The following is a 14211-nucleotide window of genomic DNA, read 5'->3' on the forward strand; positions in this document are numbered from 1 at the left end:
TGAACACTCTCGGTCTTTGGGTTCTAGAGCCTGAAGACAAGGTTGCTAGTTCTGCGAAGTTCACAAATCGTCGGTGCCAGATTCGGTCACAGTGATTATATTTGTGAGAGTATAAGCACGTCGAATCGACACCAGACTGTACGGACACAAGTATTCAAAGGTGATGTATGTCTTGGTGGTAAACGTGGTTCGACCGTCAGAATGCCAAACTCTGAAACTCACTTGTGAGTATCCAATCATAAAATCACTCGGCACTCAACATGTCGAATGTTGTAACTCGTAACACCTTATTTCGCCGCGAAGGCTAATAAGATGGCCCCTGCCAATAAGGATTCGAAAACCCTTTTCGGCCGAGACTTGAATAGGTAACCAGTCGGCCTTAACACAGTGCTGTTTATCCAAACTGAATGTGCTCCTCGGTCGGTTGATTTTACGGCAACAATGTTGTTTATCCAAACTAAAGGTGTCCGCCGGTTGCCTTCACAGTGCTGTTTATCCAAACTGAAGGTGTGTCGGCGGGAAAAGAAAAAGAAAAATCTCAAGGTGTTTGAGAGGTTTTGCGCAGGGAAATTGTATGTTGAATTGAATGTCCTTTTCCCATTGACATTGCACCTGTATTTATAGGGCTGATGTACTTTGCTTGGCAAAGCCATAAATCACTGAGTCTCCTGATGCGTCACGGCTACTAGAAAATAATCGCTTAAGACTTCTGATGTATCACGACTACCAAGCTGAAGCAATCCCTGAGTCTTCTTATGCCACAAATCTTCAATATTTAAATACACCAAATCTGACGAAATAGTGATGACTTTATCCCATCGTTATGTGATCAATGGTCAAGAAATTACCACATCATTATCTTCTAATAATTAGCTTTTCCATCATGTCCATAGGCAGAAACCTACTCCCCTTTTTTTTTTTTTTTTTTTTTTTTATCTAGATATAACCATCCTAATCACATCACATCACTATCTCACAATTTCACATTTATCCCATGCATGCATGCATGCATCCTGATCAAATGAATTTCAAATTCATTTTTAGCTTCCAAGTGCCATCGGACATCCCAAATCAATTCAAATTGCACTGCTTGTTTGGGATATAATTCGCATGGTTTAAAAAAAACGCAAATAATTTATATTCAAAGATAATTATTATGATAAAAATCATAATATTATCCTCAAACAATAACAAAAATTATCTCTACTTTTTCATCCGACGGTTAAAAACTATGCATACTCAACGGCCTTGATTTGGGTCCAAACACAATGTCAAAAGCCTCTTGAGCAATTACTTACATAAGATAATCAATGTATAATGCTCACGAATCATGTAGACTAGAATCATGTAACAAATACCAGTAAAAATGAAGCTTACTATTGTAAACGACTCAACGAAAACATGTAAAATTACTTGTAGTTCTCATAGCTTCATGCGAATTCAAATTCAAATTTGGATACTAATCTGTAGGAATCGCGAGGAAAATTCAAAACAGGAGTCGGATAGAGTTTTTGATAAAACAACAAGATTTGATGAGTAACTTTTTTTTTTTTAATACAACGATATATTTTACACTAAAAAATATGAGAGTGTTTTTTTTTTATGAAATGATGAGATTTGATATGTAACTTAAAGTTCTATGTTAATTCTGGAAGAGTCAAGATAAAACATTTAACGATAGTCAGTGCAATTTTGTTTTCAAATTATGGACACTTTAATTGCTCTACTTATTAGACCCTACCTATGATTGTGCAATACATTAGATCCATATCAAAACATGCGGATCAGGATCATCTCCTGAGCAAAGGGTGAGGATCCTCCTAACCAAGCTCATCGGGCCGTTGAAATTTTATCTAACGGCTACAAACAGGGAGTCTCTCTAAAAGTTATAATAATTGTAGCCGTTGGACAAAATTTCAACTGCCCGATGGGTTTGGTCAGGAGGATCCTCACTAGGGATGGGCAAATACCCATTGGTTATGGGTATAACCGTTTACAAGTGAAATTTAAATGAGCGGTTATGGGTATTACCTGCGGTTATAAACAGGTACTCATTTAACCGTTTATTTTAATATATGTAAAAATAAAATAAAATAAAATTAGTTTCTAACTAGGTTTAGTATCCCGATATATATTTGGTTACAAAGGGCCATAATATATATATATATATATATATATATGCTTCACTTGAGAGAAAAATATAGTTGATAGAATGGGCTAATGTTTAATATATGTAATTGAATGTGTTAAAGCATTAGCGTTCGACTGTTTTGTTTTGGAGTCTTTTGGAGCTTTGATCAATTCAAGATAATGATTACCTTGAGCATTTAAAAACATGTTATTATTAGATTGTGTGTGTGTGTGTGTGTGTGTTTAATTGGCCTTGAGTTTTCAATAAATATTTGACCCCAAAATTAGAAATCGATTAAATGGCTTGGATCGATGAACATATGTTTCTAAATAAAAGTCCAAATATTTATCAAATTAGCCTTTTAGCAGACTGATGCGTACTTATATATATATATATATATATATGTATGTATGTATGTATTTATACAAGAATATTAATTAATCTACAACCATGCATGATTCTTGTAATAGATTGACCGTCAGATAATTGGAAGACATCGCTTATATTCATAAATAATATTGCCATTAATATAAAAATACATGTTAAATGTACTTATAACGGTATTTAATAGTTAGAAAAAAGAAAATTATGACAAATTTCTTTTTAATTTTCAAGTTGTTAAAAAAATAGGTAGACAGGTAAAAAAAAAAAAGTAAACGGGTACGCGGTTATGGGTAAATGGGTATGCAGTTATGTGTAGGGTTAATCGTTTATAAACGGGTATGGATATGGGTATGAGTATACCCGTTTATGTAAATACCCAACGGGTAAACGGTTATGTGGGTAAAAGCTTAAACGGTTATTGGTAAATAACCGCGGTTACCCGCCTACCATAACCGTTGTCCATCCCTACTACCAACTGATGTGGATGTTAATGATTGAATTATTACTTAAGTGTTAATTAACGTGTTTATTTTTTATAAGTGATACATCATTTAGTTTGCAATTTAGTTTAAAAATTTAATCTTCCTAGCATTATATTTAGGTTTAAGGCCAAATCCTACCAAACCAAACCACACAACAACATTCTGGCTTGATTATGTACCTCCATTAATTTAGTTAAAATCGATGTTTCTTATAAGACTTGGATTTGGTCTCAATATTGGAAAACAAAAAAAAGGAATAAAATGTTGAAGATCTCTTATTATTCGGATTCTCGATATCTTATATAGCCTAGATATGAGTCCCTGCCCTCATATTAATGGACAAGTAAATTACTTAGCGAATCTTTTGACAGATATTTACAATTACTTAATAAACAACGTTAGTGAGTCGAGTCTTATGAAGTGAATTGTAGTTTTAATAGATTCCTTTGTAAATCGGTGGAGACTAAAAGATGACTTTTATGTCTCTTTTCGATGATTTTTCAATTTTCAATTACTCTTTTTTGTGCTTTATTTTTGGACATTTAGTAACAAGAGAAATGCTAACGAAATTTTTTCAATATAATAATTCTCTATAAATTCTTTGTCAGCTTATATTTTAGAAACAATGCTTATCATAAAAAATCTCGTTATTAAAAAAATATAATTGGCGTCAAGTCCCATAAATCAAGCCCCATAATTTCTCAAGTTCGTATTACTATAAAAAGGGTGACGTAGCTCTCACCCCCTTCACTTCACGTGCGAAATAAAAAAATCTCTGACTACAACCAGAAACCATAAACTCTCTCTCTCTCTCTCTCTCTCTCTCTCTCTCTCTCTCTAACCCTGCTGGAGTTTTCAAAAGGTCGTCGTTTCCACACCATCGTTATCACCGTCACCGAATCCAGTGGCAATCCAGTAAATTCCGCCAGACCCGGTGGCGTTTCCCGTCCCCGGGGCTCCTCCTCCTTGGCCCCATCGGCCACACAATCTGTTCCTTCAGTTTAGATCTTTTCCTTAAAATCAGAGAGAGAGGGTGAGGAAAGTGAGAGAAAATGTTGAAGCTCTCGGCGTACAATGGAGTGGACCAAATTCACTGCGTGGCGGTCCAATGCCGCTTCCTGGGCCCGCCCAAGCCCAACCCAATTTTCCCCCGCCGGAAAGACGGCGCCTTTCTTGCCCCCTGCGCTGCGTCCCCTTCCAAAACACCGGTTCTCGCCGTCGTATCGGACCGGGGGGCCGGAAGCGTGGTGGGACGGGTCGAGACGAAATCCGGGTCGGTCACCCTGGCAAACCGGCTGAGGAAGGGGAGCATGGCGGGTGACGGGAAATCGTACAAGGAGTGCTTTATAGTGAGGTCCTATGAGGTCGGGATTAACAAGACTGCCACTGTCGAGACGATTGCTAATTTCATCCAGGTGAGTTGAAAGTTGAAATTTTTAGTTTCGATTCAATGTGTGTTTGTTGGGTTTGATTTGAATTTTTGTGGGCAATGTTCATTCTTTTGGATTCGATTTTTGTGGTTTGTAGAAATGTATCGATTTGGTTGATTGGAATTTGTTTGGGGCAATTAGCCCTTCTATGATCGTTATGGATCGACTAATCGAGTTTTTTCATTTGGGAAACAATTGGTCTTCTTCTGATGATTTTCGTTTTTATGTGAACATTTGTGATGCAGGAGGTAGGATGCAACCATGCTCAATATGTTGGCTTTTCGACCGATGGATTTGCGACCACCACCACCATGAGGGAAATGCATCTCATATGGGTTACTGCTCGCATGCATATTGAAATCTACAAATATCCAGCTTGGTGGGTGTTCTCTTATATTACTGTTCGGATTTTGATTTCTAATCTCGAAAGCGAAACTTAAACTGTGGGTTTGTGGTACAGGAGTGATGTTGTTGAAATAGAAACATGGTGCCAAGGGGAAGGGAGAATTGGCACTAGACGTGATTGGATACTCAAGGACTATGCCACCGGTGAAGTCATTGGAAGAGCGACAAGGTGTGTATTATTTCTGAGTTTTGATATTCTGAGCTTTTAAGACGCCTATGAAAACATGGTATAAGTATGGAATATACTAATCTTTTTTCACACGACATTGAAATTTACGTTGGAGAAACATGTTATTGCATTGAAGATCGCTTTTGAAGAAGTTGTTGAATGTTTTCTGCAATTCTGAGATACAATTTAAAACTTGTCTATGTGTGATGCATGGTTTCAGCAAGTGGGTGATGATGAACCAAGACACTAGGCGACTTCAGAAAGTCAGCGACGATGTTAGGGAAGAGCACTTAGTTTTTGCTCCGCGAGAGCTGAGGTAAAGGCCCTTTTTTCTATTTGGATGACTTCATCGTATATATGTGATAAGGTTAGCCCTCTTGGATAATCTTTTGATTGGTTTCTTGTCTTGAAATCGATAGATTAGCGTTTCCAGAACCTAACAATAATAGCTTGAGGAAAATTCCCAAACTGGAAGATCCTGCACAGTATTCCAGACTGGGAGTTGTGGTTAGTGTTTCTTCAAATCCTTTTTAAGTTCTCGATATTATTTCAAGTATTCTCAGTATGCTTTAATTTCGCAGCCGAGGAGAGCTGATCTTGACATGAATCAACATGTTAATAATGTTGCTTACATCGGATGGGTTCTTGAGGTTGGTGTATATGTTTAATTTATAATTTTGTTTCGTGGGTTCTATGGCCTCAAGTTATCTTTGGTCACATAGGAGATGTTATCTTTCTTTTACAGAGCATGCCTCAAGAACTCATCGATAGCCATGAACTGGAAGCAATCACCTTAGATTACAGGCGGGAGTGTCAACGGGATGACATAGTCGATTCCCTTACTAGCGTTGAACCCTTCGACGATGCTCCAGCTCTTTCAGGTAACGGAACAAACGGATCCCTTCCTGCAACAGAAGATGATAAGGACTACCGTCAGTATCTGCATCTACTAAGATCAGCAGGCGATGGTTCAGAAATAAACCGAGGACGAACCATCTGGAGAGAAAAACCTGCAAGATGAGGAAATGATCTTCTCTCTTGGTTTCGCCGGTTTTAGGGTTGATTTTTGTTTCTGTTTCCCTTTGTTTTTGTCCCCTGTATGCGAAGGTTGTTTCCTAGTTGATGTCATCTGCCATATTTTCTTATCTCAGTTTTTTTATTATTTAGTCCTCCCCTTCTTCCAAATTGTTTCTGTCATGTTAGAGTGGAAATGTAAGGTTTGGATTTTAGTTGCAAAATGTAACACTTATGTTACCATTCTGGTTTCCTTTGATTTGTTAGTCGTATTTGGCCAATAACTTCAGTGAATAACGAGTTCGATAGGTAAAGATGGTATTACGACTTTAAAAAAGTCATTTTGCACTCTTTCGATTGCATCTTCTTCATTGCCCTTTGGGCTTAACCCATGCTAACTCAATTGTTGAACTGATCCAAAATCAAAAACCGACGACATAACAATCAAAGATTGACACAAAACGAGTCAAAAATGAAATACGGAAGACACAATTGAGATTTGAAAAACAATCAAAGATTGACACAAAACGAGTCAAAAATGAAATACGGAAGACACAATTGAGATTTGAAAAATGGTCATTTATGACAAATTTCTAACGCTACGCAATCCAAACATGAAAATAGTAAGATCTTACGAGCACCCAATGGTCCCAGTCTCTAGGAAATTGATGGAAAGTCCATTCCCAAAGACAAATTCCAAATGCTTAGGAGGAATTGAAATTCCAAGTGCCCTAAAATGCTACTCCTCTTCTCAATATAGTTAAAGTTGTGTCAATTCCAAAACCATCAACCTTCAAACTTAAATGCTGCTTCAGATTCAGAAACCCTTATCGTCACGAAACCATGAAAATCCATGGCCATTAAAGCTTATCAATGAACTTAGATCAACCTAATTTCGAACCAACAGTACAAACCCACGGAAGCCTTCTTGTGTGCCACCGAAAATAGCACCAAATAATGCAACTAACCTCTCCGCACACACCCGCAATATATTTTCCGATGAAAATGAAATTGGTGGAGTTGTTGTAGTGTGCTTGGCTCCACTAACAACCTGCAAATGTACACTTGACGTTTTGGGAAAAAAGGACATGCTGCTTTAAAGTTAACAGTAAGACAGACCGACCTTTAAGCAACCCACGTACAACAAGGAAATTTTATTTGGACCGTGTAACTTTTTCTACATCCAACTTAAATTTTAATTGTGAATTGTTTTTTTTTATCTTATGGTATAATTACCATCAAGTATAAGATAAAATTAATAATAAAACTAGAATTTATTAATAAACCCACAACCAATAATCAAATCCAAACATGACATCAAAACCTACCATCACATAATTTTTATTATATGTTTATTCTAGCTAAAATCCTAAGACACTTTTACAGAGAAAACAAGCTTATTTTGCCAACGGATGATGATTTTGAAGTTTTGAATCCTCCAACTAAAGTATGATCAATTTATTCAAGTTTTTTTTTCATTTGATTTCAATTTTTTTCAGAATTTAGAAACAAAATCAGCACCTTTTCAAAGCATTATTACTAGTAAAAACATATATAAGATTAAAAAAAAATCACCTTTTTTAATTATCTATATGAGATTAAGAAAAATTAGCATATAAAGGATTAATTAAACACATACTGAAGAAACATTCGGAAGAAATTACATTATTTAATAAATGTTAGGAAAGCGTCCACGCCTTCAGATTAGAAGAACAAAAAGCATGACTAAGATCATCGTTGATCTGAGGGACGTGAATGGCCAGGAACCGACTGATGATCTACGAAACACACAACCGTACCCCCAACCAAAAACCAACCCCCCACCACCAACCCCCCCCCGGTGAAAGGCCAGGGACGTGCAAAGATAAATTTATATATTAAATTAGTTTGTAAGGGTAGTTTAGGTAATAAATTTAAGTTTAAGGAGATAATGATAATTTAATTAAAAGTAATATAAGTATAGAGCGTAAGTTAAGTGTAGAAAGAGATTATATTAGTTCAAATAAAATTTCCCCAGAGATTATATTAGTTCAAATAAAATTTCCCCATGCAATAACACGCATGCGTGGTGGACCCATCAAACCCCAATAAAGTATAGAAAAAGCTACTTTGTATATGAAAGAAGGGAAAAGAAAAAAGAAAAAAAAGGGAACCAGGTATCTATGATACAGAATGTGCTGAATCTAAAATTTAAAAAAAAAAAAAAAAAAAAAAAAAATAGAGAAAAAAGGCTAATTTACATATGGGAAAATTAATGAGGGTTCCTGTAACCTGGCAACTAGCCATTACCTCTACGTATGTCTTTCAAAGGAGATGAATCTCGAAAACACGGAGCTGTGCTTTCTTTGTCATTCAGGTTTCCATGTACTGTGAGGCTGGGGGGCTTACTTTTGTCTTCTCGGCACCTGCAAGTTGGTTTGATATCAAACAATTTGCATATTGGCTTAGAAGTAGCGACCGGCCTGATATTTTTTTTTTTTTAGTACATTGATATTTTTACACTAAGGACGGGAGAGTTCAGCTAAGCCACACAATGAGCAGCCTAATTTGGTATCGAATTCGCCATCTACAAGATTCGAACCTAAGATCTCTCACTTCCAAGTGAAGAGAAATACCACCAGACCGTAGTACTGAGTGATATTAGAGACGGTAAGATTATGATGAGAGGTGAGTAAAGATATAAAGTTTGAAGCATAGAGGGCACTTACCATAATGAACCCCGCGTATTTCAACTTCTCGCCATTCTTGGACAAGGGCACAGCAGCAGCACATACAATGAGAAAGGAAGTCATCAATAAAGCCCCCCTGTCAAAGAATGGAGGTTTATCACGGTAAATGTTGGTTCTTCATGTTGGATTATAACATATTAGAATGTGGAGCTATCGAACCAAAGTCATAACTATCACAGTAAAATGATCATATTTTTTTGTTTCATGTCTCAATATGCCTCCCAGAACCTACAAGATCAAACCATGCAGTTGCGAAGATACTATGATTTTACTTAAGTGAGGAAAATGGGAAAGGAATTACCGAGATATTCAACATCTTGCGAAGTTTCCTTCTAATGCAGCTCGTATAGCAACAGCACGACAATACTAGCGAATAAGCCATCAATTCATTACATGCTTCTGATGAAGCTGATAATCAATGAAAAGAATTTCTGTATGAGTTTCCAACAATACAAGAAAGGGCATGTGCAGAACGTCAATATCACAGCGGCCAAAACAGAAACGCCCAGTTGCAACTTTATTTAACCATAGATAGTGAGTAAAAATGTAAAAAAATGGGGCATAGCTAGGATTAACGGGACAATCTATGTATGTACTCAACAAGCCATAAAAGATATCTCCCCTAAATCAAATCAACTTAACATTCAAAATCAACTTAGCATGAGAAAATGAAAATTTCTTCAGCTAATTCATGCAATCTTTCTTTTAGGCCTTGTTCGAATCATCAATCAGGCAACATTACGATCAAGATTTTAGCACAAAATCAACATCAATGTACAATTGGCATTTGTTCTGGGTCCATAGAGGGATTTATTATAAACTATACCAAAGATGGCATCACAAGTCGATCGCCCAGTTTTTTTTCCACAAAGTAAAAGTCAGCAATCCTATTGAACATCCGCTGCTTTTCTGGAATATAAAAACTGAAGGCTAAAGACATCAGTCACTTAAACTCCGTACTGTGAAAGTACAAAAGACTTAAAAACAAATGCCAAAGAGCATTCAGATATAGCCTAATCAAATAGGCTATCAATCTCTCTAACTTAACATTAGAGCTTTGAAATAAGCTGTTTTGGGTTCAAAGTCCCTCATCCCCCATTCCTCAGTAACATTTTAGCTGAAAGTGAGGCCGAATGAGGCTGCACACCTATGTTTTCTGTCTCCCACTCCACATGCATAATGAGGATGCACGTGAGGAGTGTGTAAGGTTGATATACATTGTTTAGCCATGCCTAAGCTTTTCAGGTATATTAATAGTTTAACATGTAAAAACTGAACTAGGTTTAGATAATCCAGAGAAAACTCACACATAGGCCTGTTAGTTGCCGCAGAAGCAATTTTTGAAAATGTCCCACAAGGGTAGAAGAATGTCTTTATACCTGCAAAGAAAATAATCGGCAAAACTTTAGCATACACAGCATGGTTTGCCTTTGAATCATTTGATATATGGGATGATGTACATCTTCTGTGTCTAATGACTGTAATGTTTGACCACCCATACCTTGATCTTATGCCAGAACATTTATATGAAAGAAATACCATACGTATCACAGAACTTAATTTGTGATGCACCCTAGACTCATGAAAAAAAACGACATCCAAAATAAAAATCATCTAAAAACATGCATAGCATGTGCATGAGTAGATGGAGTTATCATCAGCAGAGACAATAGATTTGGAAGATTGAACTCAACCCAGCAGGATCAGTCAATAGACCAATTTGTAATAAACTCCGATCAATCCAAATTTTTAGTCAAGTTAATTGAAATACTAATAAAACTGTAGTAATACTGAGAATAATAAATATTCTTAACGAAAACGGTTGAAGCCCTATTTTTTTTACATTTCCTTCCCGTTTGGGTTGAATGGTATAATTTGATTATAAAAATATTAGACCTATCCCATGCCTTCATTGCATGTGGCAAGGTTCAAAAACCGACGCACTGTATGAGATACACGACGAGAAAAGAAAAAAAGGGCAAAGTCTTACTGCTAGATATCGTGCAGCGTACAGAAGCATGTGGAGCAAGAAAGGAGAATTAAAGGCACCCTAATCCAATAACACTTTGATTATAAATTCAAGTCATGAATAGTCTAAAAGAATAAAGAATTTACACAGAGCTGGTTCTGAGCAACATCCAAGTAGATCAGTTTTCCATTCTTCATGCCGATGTGAACCTCTAGTTGACAACAAATCATGTCTAGAAGAAACTGAAGACGTGTTTCTGCATATACAAATTATGACGTCAGATACGCAAAGACCCCAAGAAAGACAGCGATGTGAGTGCATACAGAAATGGGAAAATCAAATCCCTAGCATAATGATATCTATCTCTGCTCGTCAGACATATCTGACTGAGGGCGATCAATCAACATTGAGAAGTTCCAAGATTGAAACTAGCTTATGCATCACCAATCCATTCTTACATTTACTAATTGCAACACTGAAATTTGAACTGTACTGTTACTAGACAGAAATTACAGATGCAATAAAAATGCAGAAAACTAACCTTGAAGTTTTGCGAGATTCACTTTTTTTATAGCTTTCTTTAGATGAATGTTCTTTCTCGTTATTGGCATCTGAATGACTGTGGTCTACTTTCTCAATATTTTTTTTGGGGGAAGACTCTGCAGCGACAGTTTCTGTCACTTCTAGCAAACGCTGAATTACTTCACATTGACTCACATCATAAGCAGCTTGCGACCGTTGTAGTTCAAGTTGAAGCTTTTCATTTTCCTTTTGGAGTGCCTCGTTAAAAGCTAATTTTGGGTAGGAACATGAAAGTGTTTTCTTCAGTACTACAGTGTCATGTATTGAGGGATCTGGTTTAAGGATCACGTCCTGTACCTTTCTGTCCTCATCATCCAATGTGTATTCACATTGATCCATTTCAATGTATTCCAATCTTTCCTGTAGTTGAGAGTTAAATGAATGAACTTAAATCAGGAATAGTTATAGAAAAGCAGGAATAGTTAAATACAATCTTAGGCAATTAATTTAATCTACTTTCAAATGGGTCAAATGTAAATTACAGTTAATCCGGAGGCAAAGCAAAGTTAAAGGAGTTTACGTGCTTGTTAATGAGCAAATATAATGCTAATTGTATTTCATAATTACAAATTCTTAGACTTTAGTTTAAAATCTAGTTGAGATAATCCTATATGTCAGAAACTGCCTATCAAGGTTCATTGCCCAATCCGTGTCATTTTATATATCATCGGAAAACAAAAGTAAATTTTAGTTAATAAAATAAATCATGAACAACAAAAAGCTTCATACAAACTACTTCCATTTGCTAAATTCTTCCATCAAGTTGCTGATATACCTAACCTACTCAAAATAAACCACCTCCATAACTTAAACCTCTGATAATCTAACTAAAGGACCAAGTAGAGTAGACATCCCAGCTACTCAAAGTGAGCCGTCTTTATCACTTCAACATCAGATAGCTTACCTAAGGATTGAGTAAATTAAACTTCCGACAAAGAATCAACGCGAAAAACACTAGTTTAAACTTCAATCAGAACCTTTTCTTGCATAACAACCCTAGAAGAAACTTAACGAACGTTAGATGCCACGTAATCACCAAAACAAAGACAATCAAACTATTATCCAATTTCAAAGAAGATCGCAAATTTTCTTGCAACACACACACATCAATTAGACCACAAAGAAAACGGAGAAACCAAAAATATAATAATAATTATTGAACCAATGACAATAACATGAAAAACGAAAAAAGAACAAACAATAATCCGAAGAATTCAATACCCTGACTCGAGCGTTGTCCACAAGAGTAATAAGAGGGACGAGCTTCAAGTATCTATCGATTTCGTTCTGAGCCTTCCTGAACTGATACACAATGTTCCACCCCATTGCAAGCAAATACAGGTAGCTCCGGTCTTGGCAGCTACTGACCAAAATGTAAGACCTTCTCAGAGCCTCCTCTAGCTGCTCCAGAGGCTCCCTCGTCTCCGGATACCTCTTAAGCTCCGAGATCTTCAGTTGCTCCAACAAGTTCCCGATCAGCTTCAAATGCTGCGCAAATTGCCTGCAATTTTTCTTGTGCATTCGCGCTGTGCTCGCCGCCTTCACAATCATTCCGATCAGCCTCACCGCATCTACGCCCGTCAACTGAGCCACATTTGCAAGTTCTCCGAACGACGCCATTTTCACCTCTCCCAATGCAGCAAACTCCGGATTTTCGGCTTTTTGTAAACTTAGCACAGGCCCACAGCTACAGATTGCATTCAATATAATCACTTCGGTTTCACTCTAATCAAAGACATAAGTACCAAAATTGAAGTTCTAAAGCAGCAATTACCTTGAAAAATTGCCGAAAAATCAAAACCTCGGCGAAATTTGCAGGATTTTCAGCAATGAAATCGCATTTCGATTGGAGATCTTCAGGTTTCGGAGCTCGAGAGCTAAAAATGAAAGTGCATCTCAACCACAGCCGAAAAGAACCAAAAAATCAGATAACGAAGTCTCCAACTTTCACCTTTACGCTTCTTGACTGGCTTTCTCAAAGCTCAAATAAACAAAAGCGACCAAAAATATACAAAAACAAATAAAAAAATAAAAACAAAAAGATAACGAAAAATATATATATATAAATATATCGCCGTCAACTCACTGTTCTTCGCCGCCGTTCTTTAGCTTCCGGTCGGTGGAAGACGACGGCGTCTTTCTTTTTTCTAATTTGCCAAACAAAACAAACCTGCAACAAAAGCTTTAAAGTTCCAGAATCAGAGATATGTGAGAAAACTGAAAATGCAAACGAGAGTGAGGAGGCTATGAGCGTATGTTTCACCTCTCTGCGACCAGGTTGGTGGTGTAATTTCTAGCAACTTTGAGGGATTTTGTCGGCGTACTTATTGCATGAAACGGCAAAGAAACGGAAAAGAAACGTCAAAAATCTGGGACAAGGAGAAAAAGTGCAGGCATTGCTTTGCGAGAACGAGCTGATTCTTCCTTCTTCCTCCTCTCTCTCTCTCTCTCTCCTCTCTCCTCAGGTTGTGTGGATTTTGGAAGATTTTGAGCAGAGAGACAAATAGATATACAGAAAGAGAGCTCTGATGGAAACTCCCACTCACTCTCTCTACTCTCTCTCTCACTGCTTCGGTGTTTTTTGTCCGTGCATTGTTTGAGCAAACCGATCTCTCTCTCTCTCTCTCTCTCTCTCTCTCTCTCTCTCTATCTCTTCATTCTCTCTCTATCCCAATCGCACCCACCACACCACGCCAGCCTAGGATTTAGTGGTGCTGGTGTTGAAAGACGAATTTGTCCATACTCCGCCATCGATTTTACGAAGCTGGCCAAGTGTCAAAGACCTCCGCCTGAGCGTACCGGCGAGGTTCGCTACCCACGGTATTCGTGTTAATTTCACTCTAGTTCTTAAACATATTTTCTTGCTAATTTTTAAATATAATATTACGTCAGTTACAACTAGCATATCGGCACTCA

The 14211-nt window shown here is 37.1% G+C and overlaps 2 protein-coding genes across 10 annotated transcripts; one reads left to right on the top strand and one right to left on the bottom strand.

The window, feature by feature from the left end:
- Positions 1 to 3713: 3713 nt before the first annotated feature.
- Positions 3714 to 6274, top strand: LOC137747709 (oleoyl-acyl carrier protein thioesterase 1, chloroplastic). Of its 2 annotated transcripts, XM_068487869.2 has the most exons (7): positions 3714 to 4412; positions 4673 to 4806; positions 4888 to 5001; positions 5222 to 5317; positions 5421 to 5508; positions 5583 to 5651; positions 5747 to 6274. In XM_068487869.2, the coding sequence occupies exons 1-7, from the start codon at positions 4050 to 4052 to the stop codon at positions 6020 to 6022; spliced, it is 1140 nt and encodes a 379-aa protein (XP_068343970.2). In that variant the 5' UTR covers positions 3714 to 4049; the 3' UTR covers positions 6023 to 6274. The 2 variants fall into 2 exon arrangements, with proteins under 2 accessions (XP_068343970.2, XP_088543299.1); XM_088687173.1 differs by lacking the exon at positions 5583 to 5651 and having other exon boundaries at positions 3747 to 4412.
- Positions 6275 to 6547: 273 nt separating this feature from the next.
- Positions 6548 to 13978, bottom strand: LOC137747708 (protein MID1-COMPLEMENTING ACTIVITY 1). 8 transcript variants are annotated; one of them, XR_015957469.1, is made up of 11 exons: positions 13559 to 13978; positions 13382 to 13465; positions 13070 to 13190; positions 12517 to 12982; positions 11255 to 11655; positions 10860 to 10969; positions 10052 to 10123; positions 9046 to 9152; positions 8724 to 8820; positions 8305 to 8420; positions 6548 to 7066 (listed from the first exon to the last, which is right to left on the bottom strand). XR_015957469.1 is itself a non-coding variant. In XM_088687158.1 (10 exons), exons 4-10 carry the CDS (start codon positions 12913 to 12915, stop codon positions 8368 to 8370), a joined length of 1239 nt encoding a protein of 412 aa, XP_088543284.1. In that variant the 5' UTR covers positions 12916 to 12982; positions 13070 to 13190; positions 13382 to 13465; positions 13559 to 13978; the 3' UTR covers positions 7987 to 8367. The 8 variants fall into 8 exon arrangements, 6 of the variants coding, with proteins under 6 accessions (XP_088543284.1, XP_088543285.1, XP_088543288.1 ...); XR_015957470.1 differs by having other exon boundaries at positions 13070 to 13172; positions 13559 to 13779; XM_088687158.1 differs by lacking the exon at positions 6548 to 7066 and having other exon boundaries at positions 7987 to 8420.
- Positions 13979 to 14211: the final 233 nt, after the last annotated feature.

This window comes from Pyrus communis, chromosome 2 (genome assembly GCF_041283825.1).
Source record: "Pyrus communis isolate YQ-2024b chromosome 2, ASM4128382v1, whole genome shotgun sequence".
NCBI lineage: Eukaryota > Viridiplantae > Streptophyta > Magnoliopsida > Rosales > Rosaceae > Pyrus > Pyrus communis.